The following is a 19,448-nucleotide window of genomic DNA, read 5'->3' on the forward strand; positions in this document are numbered from 1 at the left end:
AACAAAAAATTGCCCACATTTTTCTATTGCACTAATTTCATCTTTTGACTGATATTGATCGTTACAATATTTACATAATAGTTAATGATGATGACATAATGGTTCGTCGATGATGTGATTCACGATATTAATGTAATAGTCCATGTGTGAATGATAACATGATAAAAGAATGAATTGATTTTTTTAATCTAGTTCAAAGGCATAATTAATTTTTTGATTTGGAACAAAGATTTTTCTAATAAAAATATTTAATTTTTTTATATTTTACAAACATTTTAGAATTTTTATTTTTTGTATATTTATCGTATGTTATATTATAAATTTTTCTATTTTTAATTTTATAATTTTTACCTAACTTTTTTATTTTATAGTATTTATTTTTAATTTTTTTATAAATATTTTAACTTTTCAATTTTTTTTAAAATTTTAATAATTATATAATATTTTAAAATTTTAATAATCTATTAAATTTATCTTTTTTCTTAAAGATTAAATAATTCTTCAAACTTTTAATTAAAACTAATTATGTCTTGAATTCGGCTAAAAATTAATTTTTTAATAGTTTGATAGGATTATAAGGTAATATTTGTTCAGAACCTTTGAAAACGCATACATATCATGCTAAAAATAATTTTCTTTTAATTTAGGGTGATTACAAGATAATATTTGTTCTAAAAAACTCATCACCATTGCAATTTTTAGTGCTCAAACTTAAAACCTCTTATGATAACAACAATTTCTTTAATCGCTGAGACAGAGTCATGCTTTTAAAAAAATAAATATAATCTTTCTATCATGTCATTGTTTATACGTAGACTGACACATCAATAATCAATATCATTGATCGTTATGTTAATATTATAAATCGTCACATCAATATTATTAATCATCACGTTAATATTGTTACAATTAACATCAATAAAAAATAAACTTAATGTAATTAAATAAGTTCAAAACAAAATTAATATATATATATCAAATTACTAATTTAGATTTACTTAAAATACCTTAATTTTTTTCTTAAATAAGTTGAGAGACATTGTGAGGGCATAAAGCTGAGATAATGTTTTGGGTTTGCAATCAGCATTCCATGTGTCCACACATGATTTACTGAAACTGTTTAGAGAGAGGTTTTGGGGTTTCCATTTATAATATCCGTCTACCAGGTTAGTGCGCAAATGCCTTCACATAAGTGGACATTTTGCGTTCAAATTAATATTAAAATTATTTTTTTCAATTATATCCCACCATTTTGATCCACGCTCACAAATTTACTTCAATCAATCAATTATCTATTTCATTTAATATAAGGGTAAAGTACATAAATGATCATCCGATTATAGAGTATTACTTTATTAAGTCCTTTTACTATTAAAAGTTATAAAATAATCATTCGACTATAGAGTGTTGCTTTGTTTAGTTCTTCGACTATTAAAAGTTACAAAATAATCACCGACTATTTATTATGTTCCAAAATCGTCATTTTCCGTTTAAAAATGGACGGTATTCTGATCTGAACGTTAACATATTGATTGTGATATGATAAAATATGATCCTAGAATCTCGAACGAATATCATATTAGTCATCATGTTAGTGTCCAACTTAAACAACTGCTAGTTTTTAATAGAAAATGATGAGTTTGGAACACGATGAATAGTCGAGTGATCATGTTGTAACTTTTAATAGTCGAATGACTAAACAAAGTAATATTCTATAGTTGGAGGTCATTTTATAATTTTTAATAGTTGAGAGATTTAATAAAGAAATGCCCTATAGGTAAGGGACCATTTATGTACTTTACCCTTAACTTAATTTGATGTATAATTTAAACAAACAAAAAAAATTAAACTAAATTTATATTCGAATCGATTTAATCATAATACAAATAAAGAAACGAGATTTAGGAACCTTATAATTTTATAAGTTTATTTCCTCTTAAATTTTAAAAAATTTATTATCTTAACATATAATCTTACGTACGTCTCTATAATAACGAAAATTAAAATAATTAAGCGGTTTTGATTTTTTTAAATTTTGACAAAACTCAAAATCTAATCATATGATGTTTTATATAGGGCAAAATAGGTCAAAAGAGCCTTCTTGCTCAACCTTACCTACATAAAAGCATTCCATTTCTTTGATTCATGGATAAAGGAAATGAAAACCTTACGTTAAAAACTTGTTTGCTTACGGCAATTAAAACCGTGTGAAGCAAAAAGACAAATTTGTTGAAGGGCAGAGGGCAACATACCAAACTATTTAGGGGATTGAATTGTAATTTCGATGTTGCTTGAACCTCTCCCTCAAACTGTTCCCTTTAAGAAGAGTGAAGATTCCTCAATGTTTTTAAACCTCAGTTTCTATTTAAACTCCGAACTCCATACCAAAAAAGAAAATACCAACATTTGCTTTCTGGTTTATAGGAGATGTGGACAACTCCAGGAAGAAGAAAGGTAACCAAAAACACCACTGTCAAATTGAAAATCAATCTGCTTTGTTCATTGCTCTTATGTTGCACGAGTTGTTTAATTTGCAGGTATATGGTGACATATTATTGTTACTTGGGATACTTCTGGTTTTGGTTAATATAAATGGTGCTGCAATCCTAAAGGTGAGAGGTTTGGACTCGCTCGATGACTCGGCAGCGGGTTGCGGCAGAAGGTTCAGTGCCTCCTTGACAGACTTTGGTGGTGTTGGTGATGGGGTAACATCAAATACAATGGCTTTTCAGACTGCCATTGATAGCCTGAGCCAGTTTGCCTCGTATGGCGGATCGTTACTCTTCGTTCCGCCGGGAAAATGGTTGACCGGTAGCTTTAATCTCACCAGCCATTTCACTCTGTATCTGCATAAGGATGCTACTATTCTTGCTTCACAGGTTGGAAAGTGTCCATTGAGATGTGTGTTTGATCCATCTTTGAGATTTTTAAGCGACTCCTTTCCTGTTCATGTGTTAGGATGAGAATGAATGGGCTGTTATCGACCCTCTACCGTCCTACGGCCGAGGAAGGGATGCAGCTGGAGGAAGGTACATCAGTCTTATTTTCGGAACCAACCTCACCGATGTGGTCATAACAGGTATCCAGAGCCATAATCATTGTCGATGAGATTTATCGAAACGAAAATATTAGATTCATGAAGTGTACTAAATCATGGATTCCCAACACTTTTTCAGGAGAAAATGGAACTGTTGATGGTCAGGGTGTGACCTGGTGGGACAAATTCCACAAGGGAGAGCTTAAATACACAAGGCCTTACCTTATTGAGATAATGTACTCACAAGATGTTCAAATCTCTAATATCACATTGATGAACTCCCCATCTTGGAATGTTCATCCTGTTTACAGCAGGTTTTTCCCCCTGATTGCTTAATGTTTTCTTCAGCATGTTGTATAATGTTACTAAGTTGCTTGTGATGAAAAAAAAATGCAGCAATGTCGTAGTTCAAGGGTTAACGATCCTCGCACCAGTGACTTCTCCGAATACCGATGGGATCAATCCAGGTGAGAAAGTTGACAATGAATACAGAACATAAATTTCATCATCAGTGTTAATAGGCTTTGTTTTTGCTTCCTGTTCTTATTTCAGACTCTTGCACGAATACAAGGATCGAGGACTGCTACATTGTGTCCGGAGACGATTGTATAGCCGTTAAGAGCGGGTGGGATCAGTATGGTATCAAATTCGGCATGCCAACAAAGCAACTAGTGATCAGACGTCTCACCTGCATTTCTCCTTTCAGTGCGGTGATTGCACTCGGTAGCGAGATGTCCGGTGGGATCGAGGATGTTAGGGCGGAAGACATCACAGGCATCAATTCGGAGTCAGCCGTACGGATCAAGACCGCCGTGGGAAGAGGGAACTATGTCAAGGACATATATGTGAGGAGGATGAGTATGAAAACTATGAAAATGGTGTTTTGGATGGCAGGGAACTACGGCTCTCATCCAGACAACGATTATGATCCGAATGCGATTCCGGTTATCCAGAACATAAACTTCCGAGATGTCGTTGCGGAGAATGTGACAATGGCAGGTAGACTGGAAGGAGTTCCAGGGCATCCATTTTCTGGTATATGCATATCTAACGTTACCATTGAACTAGCAAAAAAGCCAAAGAAGGTTCAATGGAACTGCAGTGAAATCTCTGGGGTTTCAAGTGATGTTACTCCTAAGCCATGCAATCTGCTTATGGATCAAGGACCGGAGAATACCTGTAACTTTCCGGAGGAGGATTTCCCACTCTAAATTGTGCTCTTTACATGATTTGACAAAATGAAGTGAAGATCAAATTTCTTCTTTATCAAATAATGTTATCAAAAATTTCAAACCAGTAAATGAACATTTAAGTTTCTCTCTTTGATTTCGTTACTAAAACAATATTTGTAAAGGCAATTGGGCCACTGGTTCAGTTTATTTAGCTAAAAGAAGAGTTCACATCACTTGTTAATTGCTTCTTCTTCTTCTTCTTCTTTTTTCATGATTTCTAAAACTAATTTTAATTTCACTAAGTGACTGAGGGTCTGTTTGTTTCCCGTAATTGGAATTACGGAATTGGTTTTCCCCGAATTCCCGTGTTTGTTTCAAGTAATTTGTTTTCCGAAAAATGTTTTCCCGTGTTTGTTTCACGTAATTCGTTTTTCGGAAAACGTTTTCCCGTGTTTGTTTCACGTAATTCGTTTTCTGGAATGTAATTCATTTTCCTAGTAACAGAATTTCCTTTGTGTTTTCTGTAAAATGACTTACGGATTCATTTTCCGTAAGTCATCTTCCGAACTTTTCACTTCAAAGCAAAAATACTCAAAATAATTTTATTTTATGAATTTAATATTAATAAAATATTTTAATATCATTTTCATCAAAATATTAATTATTAAAATATTTTTATTAATATTTTTAATAATATAATATTATATTTTTAATATTATATAAAATAATCAATTATATTATAATAATATAAGATATTATATTTTTATTTTAATAATATATAATAAATTTTTTATATATTTAATAATGAGTAATATTATTTATATATTTCAATAATATTTTAGTAAAGATATTTAAAATATACTAATTAATATTTTTAAAATATAATATAGCACTATTACTTTAATAAATAATTAATATAATTTATAATATTTATAATATTTTATTTCACTAAAATATACCAATATTAATATTTTTATTAATAAAATTATAAAAATAATATTTAATAATAAATAAATTATTTTAATATTTTAAAATAATAATATTAAGTTTTATGATAAATAATATTATTTATTATATTTAATATTTGTAATAAATAATTTTTAAAAATGGAAAAAATGTTTAAATAACATCTTCCAAACATCATAAAACGTTTTCCAGATGTTTTCCAGAAATGTAATTCATTTTCCAGAAATGTAATTCATTTTCCAGAAATGTAATTTATTTTACAGAAATGTAATTCATTTTCCAGAATTCAAATTCCAGTAATTCATTTTCCAGTAATTCAAATTCCAGTAATTCAAATTTCAGTAATTCATTTTCTGGAAAACCAATTACAGCTAAACAAACATACCCTGAATCACGTGCGTGGGTGGAAGGGCCACGACTCACCCTAACTTTTATGGTTTAATTCTATTTTAAACCCTTGGAAGTTTTGAAACCATTAAACTTAAGTCATGATCCTCCTAAAGTTTTCTTATTTAATTATCTTTTAAAATATTATCGGTTTTAAAGTTGAATGAAATTAAGTTTTACCCCTAACTTTTCTGGTTTAACTATTTTTAAGACATTTCAATTTTAAAATTAGTGAAATCAAGTCTCAATCCTCTATGTTTTGTAGTTTAATTACATTTTAGAACCTTGTTAGTTTCAAAGATAAGTAACTTGGCTCATCCCACAATTCTGAAATCCCATGTTTGTTTCACGTAATTCGTTTTCCGGAAAATGATTTCTAGTGTTTGGTTGGAAGAAAACTGGTTGGTCAACGTAAAATATTTTCATGGTCAACAAAATTTCCTTTGTGTTTTCTGGAAAATGACTTACGGTCTCATTTTCCGTAAGTCATTTTCCGAACTTTTCACTTTAAAGAATAAATACTCAAAATAATTTTATTTTATAAATTTACAATTAATAAAATATTTAATATCATTTTAATCAAAATATTAATTATCAAAATATTTAAAATATATTTATTAATATTTCTAATAATATAATATTATATTTTTAATATTATAATAAAATAATCAATTATATTATAATAATATAAGATAATAAATTTTTATTTTAATAATATATAATAAATGATTAATAAAATTTATATTATTTATTAATTTCATAGAAATAATATTATTAAATTATTAATAATGAATAATATTATTTATATATTTAATATTAATATAATAATCTAATAATATTTTTATAAAGATATTTAAAATATACTAATTAATATTTTTAAAATATAATATAACACTATTACTTTAATAAATAATTAATATAATTTATAATATTTTTATTTCAATAAAATATACCAATATTAATAATTTTATTAATAAAATTATAAAAAAATATATTTAATAATAAATAAATTATTTTAATATTTTAAAAATAATAATATTAAGTTTTATGATAAATAATATTATTTATTGTATTTAATATTTGTAATAAATAATTTTTAAAAACTCATCAACTAGTGGAAAAATATTTAAACAACATCGTAAAACGTTTTCCAGATGTTTTTCAGAAAAATGTAATTCATTTTACGGAAAATATTTTCCGGAAAACGTTTTCCAGATATGTAATTCATTTTCTAGAATTCAATTTCCAATAATTCAATTTCCAGAAAACTAATTACAGCCAAACAAACAGATCCTTAGTTTTTCCCCTTATTCAATCAAGAAGAGATGAAAAGAAACGATTTTAGGGGAAGGAACAAAAGTATTCTGAGTAAATTTAGAATTTGTAACCGAAAAAAATACGAGAGAACAAATATAACAACTTAACGAACCTGTTAATTGATTAGTGTTAATTAGCGTAAACGAGATGTATTATAATTTTGAATTGTCCGTCCAGCTCAGTTGGTAAGAGCGTAAGGCTTCTAACCTTGTGGTCGTGGGATTGAGTCCTACGGTAGGCAATTCATAATTCTGACTGCCGGAGGTCTCTTACGGAAAGTGCTCTCAACCTGACGTTGGAGGCAGTCTACTATCCTACCTCTCCCTTACCTCATTACATATGAGAATATGGTCAACTAATTTTGAGATGTATTACAATTTTAATACTCCTACCACATGTTTGGAATTGTCTTCCTAACATGCAAAATTATAATGTTAGGCAGGATTTTGCCCCGATGAATCCCGCACTTATTGAAATAATTATTAAATTAGTATAAATAATTTTTGAAATATTATAAAAATAATTATTAAACTTATTAAATTATATATAAATAATTTTAAAATTTATTAAATTTTGTTAATATTTTGTAATGTACTGATCATTTTATACAATACAACAAAATTTAATAATTATTTTATAATTTTAAAAATAGGGTAAAGCACATAAATGGTCCCCGGATTATAATATATTATTTTATTTAATCCTTTAACTATTAAAAGTTACAAAATAGTCATTTGATTATAGGGTGTTGCTTTGTTGAATCTCTCAGCTATTAAAAATTACAAAATTGTCATATGACTATTCAAATGTTCCAAACTTGTCCTTTTGCGTTAAAAGATTGGTGGTCGTCTGAGTTGGATGTTAACATGATGACTGAGATATGATAGTTGTTTTAGATTTTGGGATCAGATTTTATCATATCACAATCAGCAAGTTAATATTCAGATCATACTATCGTAATTATTTTAACAGAAAATGACGAGTTTAGAACATATGAATAGTATGATAATCATTTTATAATTTTCACTAGTAAACGGACTCAACAAAGGAATGTATTATAGTCGATAAATTATTCTATAACTTTTAATAATCAGGGAACTCAACAAAGCATCATACTATAATTATGGGACCATTTGTGTACTTTACCCAAAATTAAAATTTTAATGATAAAAACATCATTTCAGTATAATTTAGTAATCTGAAATGCAATTTTGGAGCTTATTTCAAAAAGTAGTTATGCAAAACGCCGTCGGTGGCAATTTACCATCCGAACCAAATCCTGGAATTCAGAATGAAGGGCAGAAAAGGGAAAAACGAAAAGTCTAGAACCCGCGCGAAACCCCATTCCAAACACTTCCGTTACTTCCTCTCGTTATATATTTCACTTGTCTCTGCTGTTACTCTCGCAAGAGAAAATCCAAAGCGAATTTCAAAAAATTGAAACGAGAGAATTTTCCCATTGTCCCGCAGTTTGATCTGAAAGTGATGGCGGACGTGCATATGGGATCGGACTCGGAGACCTTCGCATTCCAGGCGGAGATCAACCAGCTCTTGAGTCTCATCATCAACACTTTCTACGGTAACAAATAGATCTTCCTTCGTGAACTCATCAGCAATGCTTCTGAAGTAAGTAGATTACGTTTCTTATCTCTGCTTTCATGTTTCTGTCCTCTTTGTGTAGATACTCGATTTGTCCGGGGTCTTATTCGAAGTTAACTCGAATTTATTATTATTAATATTGTTATAAGTAATTATTACTATATATATATATATATGTATTAAGTAATTAAATAAATAAATAATTAAAATGCACTAATATTATCATTAATGGTACAGGCCTACATCAACTTAGAACAAGCTGGACCAGACATGCCCAATTGCAAAACTAAACCCATTAGGGTTTCTACTGAAGAAGCTCACAACGGTTCCCAGTCCTCCTTGAGCCTCAAACCAGCCTGCACAGGAACCCAAGACAGTGCGCGAACCAACCTGACCCGAGCTCCACCACGTGGAGCGCCCAACAGTAGCTTGTGAACCACGTCCTGCCAGCACTACAACCGAGCAGACAAGGCTCAGCTCCCAGCTGTGACCGAGCAACATCCCACGTGAAGCCTGCTTGCATAGACATCACCCTGCCAGCACTCTGACCGAGCAGCTCGGTTCCCCATCACCCGTGCCCTGCTGCTCCTACTCCACTGCCCAGTCCATCTCATGCCCATACCATGCACAAATGAAGAAAGACAACAAAGATAATTAGCAGAAGAGATCACGGGGAACAATTAACAACAAAGGGCTTTAATCAACGAGGGGGAGATATCCATGGACCATTAGCCATCAAGAAGAGGACCAAAAAATTCACCAAAAAAGGAGGGGAACAGGGGTAACCATTTCGAGCAGAAGGGGTCAGTGATCAATTGGAGAACAAGCAAAGAACATGAGAGCAGGGAAAGAAGGATACCAATAGAGAGCTCACGAACAGCAGAGCACGGAACCAAAAAACCAACAGAGGAGGTTTCTTTTCATCAGTAACAACAAAGGGGGTTATGGAAGAAAGAGCAGTGTAACTGGAGAAGGATTCCCCCCGTATTCGATAGCAATGTGAACGGGGGATCCTTCCATGATTTTACAGAGGAATGAAAGGCTAGAAATCATTTTTAAAGTTTATTTTCCCAATTTCTTCATAAGCTTTTTTTCGTTTTTTTTACAATCATTCTAAAAAATGAAGAGTTCTAAAAAACTAGTGAAATGCCATCCAAAACTATCATCAGCAACAACCCGACAACACAAGCAAAGCAAGCAATAAAACCCACTTTCGTATTTAAGGTATTTCTCTGGGTATATCTTGAACAAACAAAAGGCATTGGTAAGTTCACGAGGTAAATGCTATTATCTTTATTCGTTTCGATTCCATGTGGGTGATGTGTGTGTGACTTGTTTCAAAATAAACTAAATAGATTAAGGCGAGGGAGTGGAATACCTGTTAATGGAGTCTTCGTTGGAGAGAACACTCGGTGGCGTTGGTCGCGGAGAGGAGTCGAGGCTTTCGACCGTTTTTGGGTTTTAGAGAAGTTTAGGGTTCAGGAAAGCTTAGGCTCGTTTTGGGATTAACCAGTCGGTTTAGATGGGTCTCGAAGTGGTCTGGGGTGAGTTTCGTGGTTGAGTCATCACGGCGCGACGGTTGGAGGCCGCGGTGGCCGGCTTTGGTTGTTCTGAATTTCTCAGTTGCTTTCGAAGAGGAAGATGAGAGGATGAGAGTTTGGAGAGTTGAGAAAGAACGGCGCAGGGGGGAAGAAATTAGGCTTAGCAGAGTTTTGATCTGTTTTAGGTTAGATATTATTTAGGTTTTAGTCAAAACGTCGTCGTTTCAGCCGATGCTTTCCTAGTTTCTAATTCTGACTCTGTTTTCTGCGCGCATTCCATTTCGGTCCCCAAGTCAGGCATAATCAAGTTTTATTGTGTTTTTTAATATTGTCTCCTAATTTTTGGATGTTGCATCTTGGTCCGTAAATCATTGTTTGCATGTTTGTAATTTTGTTTCCATATTTTACCCGTATTTAATTTCAGTCCCAAATGTTGTGTCATTTAGCTTTTATTACTTTAGACATTTAACTTCTGAATTGTTGCATGTTCGTCTTAGTCCATAAATCAACATTTGCATGTTTATAATTTTGTCTCTTTATTTTACCCGCATTTAATTTTAGTCCTAAGTAGTGTTGTAGTTGAATCTTTACTGTTTTAAACATTTGACCCTCGTGTTCTGCATGTTGCATTTTAGTCCTGAGTGGTAATATACTTAGTTTCTGTTTTCTTGGACTCTTGACTTTGAATGTTTTGCATGTTTCTTTTTAGTCCTATGTATGTTTAGGGTTTATTATAATTTTAGTCCATTATGGTGATGATTTGTTTTATTCTGGTTTCATTGTTTACTACGTGTACTACTCGTATGTTCATTTCAATGATTATTTTGTTTATATTTTGGATATTAAAATTCGGTTTAATGTGATTTGGTTTTTAGTGTAACATGTATAGTTTGGTATGTTATGTTTTTATTTTTTTCGTATTTTAGTCCCATTAGTATGTTACATATTAATATGTTAAGTAATGTTAGTGCACGTTAGTTTTTCATATATTATTTATTAATTAGATAATTTTTAATATCGTGTGTTAACCTCGTGTGCATAACTCGATGTATTTACATAATTTAATTAAGGGTAATATCTTTTTAATTTAAAATTGTTTTAAGTGGTTGTCTTAACTGATTAGATATCCGCTTTGACGATTTTAAATTAAAAGTATATCCCACCAGTAACGCCTAATTAAATTTGGATTAATCACTTTAAAATTTGGGAATGAAAGAAAAAGAAATATTCGGCTATTTAAATTATTTGAGAAAAGATCGTTAGAACTCACCTAAAGATCTGGTCTCAATATTTATAAATAATCGAATATTCTTTATCTTTCTAATGGTTTGGTAATTTTAATTTAACCTATTTTGTTGCTTTTTGAATGTTATAAAATTTGCATGTATTATGGTTTTAAGGGATCATTAATCAAATTAAACTCGAACTTGTGAAATTCGTTGCAAAGACAATAATTAATCGACTAGGTACCGATTTAGGGCGTTGTGGGGGTGCTAATCCTTCCCCACACGTAATCGACTCCCGAACTCAGATTTTGATAACGCAAACCTCTACTTGTCGTTTTAATTAAAATTAATTTTTATTTAAAATGACAAAATGTTTTTGGGTGCCCAATCACACCCTAATCAAAGATTGGTGGCGACTCCTCGAACCTTATATTTTTGCCATAACGGAATTTCCAATTTTTCGAAACGAGAGGTTTTCTAAAATTGCATCGTTTTTAATTAAAAATTCAATTGAAAAGATAATAACTAAAGATGATGCGGTTTTCAAAAATCTCGCCCAAGCCCGTTTAAAAATCGTTTCGACAGCTTGGCGACTCCGCTGGGGACCCTTTTAGAGAGTCAGGCCGATCGTCGATTAATTAATTGTCTTTGCAAACGAAATTTATAAGTTCGCTTTAATTTGGTCTTTGATCCCTTGTTTGTTTGAATTGTTTTATTTACATCTTAATTTGTAATTTGGTTAATGAATAAATAGTTGTACTAATGTGCGTTCTACATGTTTCAGTTTTTTGACCTTCGTTTTAGTCTATTGTTTTTCTTGGATCGAGGCAAAGGATTATGGGTTTCCCCTCACTGTCGTTACAACCATTTCGATATTTAGAGCCTTCTTACTGTGCTCTGTCCCGTTAGGTAGGGGTGAAAGCTACGCTTACGTGAGAAAAATTATTTTTCTCCGCATGGGCTTTAGCTAGTAACCTCTGGGGTACATGCCTTATGTTTACGAGTGAAACATTGAGTTTCCTCGCATGGACATAGGGAAATGTATCCTCTCGAAATTGAACTTGATCCGTTTTAAGCCTATAATGGGCGAGGATCGAGGGTCTGGCAAGCCCAAGGGGGCACCAGCAAAGGACAATTCGAGGCCCCTTTTAGAAATACTGAAACTCTGCCCATCTTATGTTGAATCTCTGCCTGCAGACACGAAGGGGAAACTCATTCTAACCTTTTCCTCGAATTTATTTTTGCAATAAGTATGAGAACTAGAAAAGCATGCGGTTAGGTTTTATATTTTCGCACAAAACATGTGAATTAGATACCATGCGGTTAGGATCTTTTATGAATGACAAAACATGTGGGTAGATATCATGTCGGGTAGGATCTACTAAAGCATGATTGGGTAGCCAGCATGTGAGGGTAGGTTTTATGTGATGTTTACGGTATCCACTATCTTGTTGTTTATCTTATGTGTACTAACCCGTTTTTATTCTATGTCTATTTTATTGTGATTTTATTGCATTTGCATCCTCATGTCATCGAGGGGTGTTAATTCACAAGTGATTGACTAACAAGAAGGCTGACCATATTAAGGCAAGAAATTCTCCACTATGTAGTCAAAACCAGGAGATCCAGAGATGTTCAAACGATCCATGAAGGACGGCCGATGAATGAAGAGATTTGAACCTGATTGAAGAAACTGTAAAGGCCAAGATGTTGACTCAAGGGATAGATACAGTCATACCAAGGACGAGAAGACCCTTCATAACGACATGAAGACCACTTCACATTGGAGGTGAGAATGGAGATTTCAAGATTCAATTTAAAGACATTCGACGTCATCAAAGGTGATGAAATACGCCAACAACTTTGGAGGTGCGATACCAGATCCCATGAAGAGTACGACTCAAGGAAATGAAGAGATGAAAAATCGCAGTTGTATTTTGACTACATGGTGTACTTACGAAATTCTTGTTGTCTAAGTGAACGGTTGTTCTTAAGTGGTCACTTTTGGGATTAACACCTCGTGCATTTGCATTTTGCATTTTCGCATTGCATGTATTAATTTAAGCATTTTTACATGCATCAATCATGAAAATATGAGAGTAACTCGTGAATGATGATGTAGAAGAAGCTCTGAAAGCAAATTGAAGTTACCCCGAGACGTGTTTCTGGAAAGCTAGAGAGCAATGAATGAGATATTAGCACGAGTTAGTAGGATCGAAAGAATTCAAGAACGGCTCGTAAAGACCCAACAAGAAATGATTGATGAAGTAAAGAAGTTCCAAGTTGAATCTAGGGAACAAATGTCCAAGTTGATGAGCATGATGATTACAGTGATATATGGGGAGAAATCATCAGATGACCCTGTTACACAAGAAAAGATGAATACTTCGGGTGAGAATCTGAAGGTTAGCGCTGCAGCCAATGTGATGATAGCAAATGATCAAGAACCTGTTAGGGGATGTGGTGATTCAAGTCAACTCCAAAAATCAAGTAAGATTCCAGAAGATGCTACGGAGATCATACTGGGAAAAGCAGAAGTTAAGGGTGAAACTTCTAATACGAAAGTGGAGCCGGACTCAAAGAAGAGAGGCATAGAGGATGTTCAAATGCCAGTGAAGAAGGCCAAAAAGAATAGAAAGAAGAAGAAGGGGATGTCTCTGATTTCGATTCCGATCTCATATTCAGACTTGTTACCCTTTCTTTTTGAAAGTGGGCTCCTAAAGCCTTTTCCTCCGAGGTATGATACTTATTTGCGTCCAGACTGGCAAGGTGTCAAAAGATCATGCGGTTATCATTCTCAAGAGTTTAGTCACTCTACAGAAGATTGTACGATCCTGAGATATAAAGTTCAAAACTTCATCACGGAAGGGTTGTTATGCTTTGAAAATGGAAAACCTAAGCTCCCCGGAAGCTCAAAACTTGTCGATGAAGGGAGATATGAAAATCAATGTCTCTCCCAAGATGTTGGTCAAACGTTAAACCTTCAAAGTGAACGTTCCAGTGGTCAGTCACAGGGTCTTCAATATGATCATAATAACGACAAGGAGAAAGTAGGGTCAAAAGAGCTTTCATATAGCCAGATATATCCCAAGTTGCTCCAAGCCCAGCTGATTGCTCCACGTCTGGCCAAGCCTTTGTTGCCCCCTTATCCGAGTTGGTATAATGAGAAAGTTTCCTGTGAATATCATGCGGGAGCCCGAGGACACTCCATCGATAATTGTAGCAACTTCAAACGACAAGTCCGAGATCTTTTGGCTCAAGGAGTTATAGAGGTGGATGCTAAACAGCTGAAAGTCAATCCCCAGAATAGAGTTGACGGGGTCAAAACAAGTGAAGTACACACAGAAGAGAGTGTTGAAAAAGAGAAGAGCGAAGTCAAGGAAATCGAGGTATGTGAAGCAGAGATAAATCACCCAACTTTTGAGACCTCTCTGACACTAAAAAAGAAGATAGAAGTGGGAAGTGACAAGATAAAAGTCAAAGGAGAGGTAGTCCGAGACTGGCCGCAGAAGATGTCTTGGGAAAATACGACCCTCAAGGTTTTTCAAGTGCCCATTTCTGACTTGCTATCCCCTTTAATCAAGAATCAATACCTCACTCCAAGGCCATTAAGAATGAAGACTAGCCCATCCGCTTATGGCTATGACCCGAATAGTGCTTGCGATTTTCATCTAGGGGCATTGGGCCATCACACTGATAAGTGTATACCATTGATGGAAGAGATAGAAAGGCTCGTTGAAAAAGGAGTCCTGACAAGAGAAGTGATCGAGAAATGGGGAGTAAGTGAGGGTAAAAACCCTAATCCAACGGGGCACCCGCTATTCTAGGGAAAGTAGGGCCTTTTGGTTGAACAAGTGAAGGTTGTGCTCCACCACAATCGCATTTTTCATTTGCGGCATCTTGTTTGAACATGTTTTTTTGTACTTTCTCATCTTTCTGTTTGTAAGGATATTTTAAATGAATTCATGTTACTTTAAGGATGGTGAGCATTGAATCGAATTTTCAACTTGAAATTCTTTGAATATCAATTGAATTAAAAGCTCTTTAATGATTAGAGTTATAAATCTTTGACAAAATGACAAGATTGAAACCCGATAAAACAAGGACCTTGACCTTACCCCCAGAAGATACAATCGAACACCATACCCTTTTCTTGCAGGAACCGATATAGCCTTCTCCTATCATAAGGGAATGAACCATAGGCTTGGTATTCAGGTATGCATAGGAGCGGACAACATGGGGCATCTTTTGCGTATGACATTACAAAATTGACTAGACCATTTTTGTTGACGACGTTTGATGATGATTATGATCTTTACGGATGAAATAGTCGAGTAGGTGAATCTAGTTTAGGTCAGTTGCTTGGAAATTGAACTCTAACGATGAGATTTTCTGACATTCAACAACACCTAGACTATGACAGGTTCTTCTTGACAAGCTTAAGAAATTGAATCCACATACTCATCAAAATATATAATATACATGTATACAATAAAGCTGAGCTATTCCACTAAGGCAATTGGTTATAGAGGAAACTCGAAAACCCTGGCTTTATGAATAGATTATACTCAAACCATGACCTTGATCGGGTACCTGGCAATTCTGTGTATGCTCCACTGTGATTGTCAAGTCAAAGACTTTGTGATGAGATGAACCCTTCAGCTAGCCTGATAAAGGCAAATTACAATAAAGCTGATTTCAGCTAGCCAGACAATGGCAAATTAAATTAATTTTATAAATAAGGAGTTTCGGTAAAGATGGACTAAGGGAGTTAAGGAACACCTGTTATAGTCAATTTCACACAAGCACTCAGAAATTTCATTTTTAGATCGATATTTCTGCACTGCCTTGGCTAGAGGATTCTACGAAGCTTGAACAAATGGAAGATTTTAGAGAACTGAAATAAAAATGTTCTAGAAAGTTTAGTAATCGATTATGCTAGTTGCGTCATTTTGTCCGCATCCGATTAAAATACCAAGCCAAAAAGAAGGGCATGTTGCAATGTTCACAATGATTGAGAAAGAAATGAAATTTTGTTGGCCGAAACCTTAGAAAATAGGAAACCAACCTGAAACCAACCCCTCAATTTTGATATGTGTCAAAGAGCTATAACCCAGAAAACATTAAAGAGCTATTGATTCTTTTGATATTCTGTGAACTCATGTTTATGATTTGATTCAATTGTGAGCTTGAATTAGGGGGCAATGTTTTATAAAATTATTTCATTCTTTGATCCCTAAAATAAGAGAAATGAAAAAAAACATTTTCAAACAGGACAGTTCAAATGTGGAAGGTCCTTGAAGTTGATGAGGCTCATTGTGCCTCTTTTTGAGAAGAAGAATAAGCAATGTCGGAGCATGAAGCAATCCGCAATCTTGAAGCAGATGGTCCAAGATATCAAAGTGGATGGATAGAACTTGTAATGTTTCCTTGTGACGTTGTCAGTAGCCCATCAAGAAGAAGATGATCTCATCATTCAGGAGATGCACGTATCCCAGCTCGTAACAAAATGCAAGGCATTATGTTAGAAAGGTTGATCATTCCTTAAGCATCGATGGAGGCGCGAAGAGAAGCCCTCAAGACATTTGGTCGCACTGTTGTGGCGGCACTAGAATTTGAGCATTCGAAGTTAAGAGATTTTGGTGCGAAGGGAGCCATGAATACCCACATTGGGGCACGATTGAACCCCCATCATTTTGAAATGACAAGATTCAGACAAAGAAGGCATCAAGAATGAGCCTTACAATTTGAGGTGATGGGGCATTTTGAAGGCCCGTACCAGTATGAGATAATGTTGGGGCGCGACTGAACCCACATCATGATGAAATGACAAGATTCAGACCAAGAAGGCATTGAGAATGAGCCTTATAATTTGAGATATTGAGGCATTTTGAAGGCCCGTACCAGAATAAAATAATGTTGCGACATTAGTGAAGGCCTGTTTTAGCCAGAGGTATTGATGTGGGACATTTTTGAAAGCCAATGAAGGCCTGTGGAGAAATCATTGAAATGAATAAATATTTCCAATGGGATAGAAATGTATGAATGCTGAAAATAGTGAAACAGTGACACTGGGGTTTACAGTATATGATCATTTTGTCCATCATCAGTTGCATCATTCTGGTGATTTCACATGCATTAATGTTGGCAAGCCAAAACATCTCACCTTAATTTCTATTGAGTTTTGGTATCCTTGTAATACCATACAAAAACACTGAACGCTATGCAAAGAGCTTCTCTGGTGGAAAGATATGAGCAGAAACCGCATGAAAAGATGAATATGTTTTCAAATGATTTACGAACCGGTAAAAATGATGTTGAATCAATGTTGTGATCATGTGTTGTTTCCATTACCCAAGATGAAGGTTGTCTTACGCATCTCCAAGGTTAAAATGAGAAATGACGTGGTGACATGAAGAATTGGGGTAGATCCTCCTTGGGATGTGCTGCAAGAGTCAAATCAGAATAGGTGCTGCTATCCCATTGATCTTTGTGGAGTCCGGCATAGTCATGCATAGTCTCAAAGAAATAGGGCAACACAATCATGCTTCTGGCCATAGCAAGATATTGAGAGAGAAAACACTTTCTCCGAAATGAAGAAAGAAGACAAAGACGACAAGAATATAGAATAAGATTAAATTGATCTTCAAGGATGCAAGTTGGGAACTATGAGTTGCTACACGAGTATAGAAAACAGACCCTGGAAAGAATGATCAAGTAGAAGAAGACTGAGTTCGCCAATTTGAAGGCAAACAAAGATTGATTCAACATTTATGCATTCATGAGAACATCACCTGCATAAAAGAAAATGCATGACACAGATACATTTAATTGCATTAATGATTTATGCATAAACACATGATTTTGACAGGTCTTCCATTGAAGAGAGAAGATGCAGAATGTTGAAATCCCGATGATTGAAAGGGAGATTTCAAACCTCAAATGCAAAGAGTTGCATTTAAAAAGGCATACCCTGAAGAACAGAGAGGTCTAATCCACAGAAGAAGCATTGCTTTGAAGTGAAGACCATCAGATGTAGAAGAAAAACGAAGATTTTCGTGTATGAAGAAAGACTTGCACACATGAGATTGGAGAAAAACCATCCTAAGCCTTCACCGGAGAATAGTGAAGCAAACCATCTGAAGCCTTCACCGGAGAATAGTGAAGCAATCAATCTGAAGCCTTCACCGGAGAATAGTGAAGCAAACCATCATAAGTCTTCACCAGAGAGTAGTGAAGCAAAGCATCTTAAGTCTTCACCAAAAGTAGTGAAGCAGATCCATTTTAAGCCTTCTCAGAAGAGTGTTGGAACAAACCATTCGGCCATCAGGTGTAGGAGAAAAAGAAAAAGTTTTCAAGTACAAAGAAGCTGATCAAGTGATTAAAAGGAAATGCGCGCGAGGAGTCATTAACCGATTCAAGGTCTCAGAAAGGGAGAGGTTCAAATGGCAGTCAAGTCAAGGAAGACTCTCGTATTCAATTGCGGCGAGACAAGCTCTCACAAGAGAAATGATTTCGAAAAGATTCTCTTAAATTCTAAATTTTTGAGTATAATGTTTTTTGAATCTTCAAGCATACATTAATGATCTATAATGTTCGATTTTCAGGTTCGACCTTTGAAGCAAGTCAAATTCAAGTCTCACTTATCCTGAAGTTGTAGTGAAGCAGTTTTATCTTTTGAATATTTCATGACCGGACAAAAATTGACCATCTATTTGATCTTTCCTCTATTCTCGTTACACGACAATGAGCAAAGAGGGGCAGCTGTAGATACTCGATTTGTCCGGGGTCTTATTCGAAGTTAACTCGAATTTATTATTATTAATATTGTTATAAGTAATTATTACTATATATATATATATGTATTAAGTAATTAAATAAATAAATAATTAAAATGCACTAATATTATCATTAATGGTACAGGCCTACATCAACTTAGAACAAGCTGGACCAGACATGCCCAATTGCAAAACTAAACCCATTAGGGTTTCTACTGAAGAAGCTCACAACGGTTCCCAGTCCTCCTTGAGCCTCAAACCAGCCTGCACAGGAACCCAAGACAGTGCGCGAACCAACCTGACCCGAGCTCCACCACGTGGAGCGCCCAACAGTAGCTTGTGAACCACGTCCTGCCAGCACTACAACCGAGCAGACAAGGCTCAGCTCCCAGCTGTGACCGAGCAACATCCCACGTGAAGCCTGC

At 34.3% G+C, this 19,448-nt stretch overlaps 1 protein-coding gene across 1 annotated transcript; it reads left to right on the forward strand.

Annotated features, from left to right (window-relative positions):
* The first annotated feature begins 2,364 nt into the window (after positions 1 to 2,364).
* Positions 2,365 to 4,358, forward strand: LOC120198794 (probable polygalacturonase). The gene is made up of 6 exons (XM_039200063.1): positions 2,365 to 2,454; positions 2,538 to 2,879; positions 2,959 to 3,079; positions 3,177 to 3,351; positions 3,434 to 3,504; positions 3,590 to 4,358. Exons 1-6 carry the CDS (start codon positions 2,428 to 2,430, stop codon positions 4,246 to 4,248), a joined length of 1,395 nt encoding a protein of 464 aa, XP_039055994.1. The 5' UTR covers positions 2,365 to 2,427; the 3' UTR covers positions 4,249 to 4,358.
* The last annotated feature ends 15,090 nt before the right edge of the window (positions 4,359 to 19,448 follow it).

The sequence above is a fragment of the Hibiscus syriacus genome, unplaced genomic scaffold, assembly GCF_006381635.1.
Source record: "Hibiscus syriacus cultivar Baekdansim isolate YM2019G1 unplaced genomic scaffold, ASM638163v2 tig00004797_pilon, whole genome shotgun sequence".
Classification (NCBI taxonomy): Eukaryota; Viridiplantae; Streptophyta; class Magnoliopsida; order Malvales; family Malvaceae; genus Hibiscus; species Hibiscus syriacus.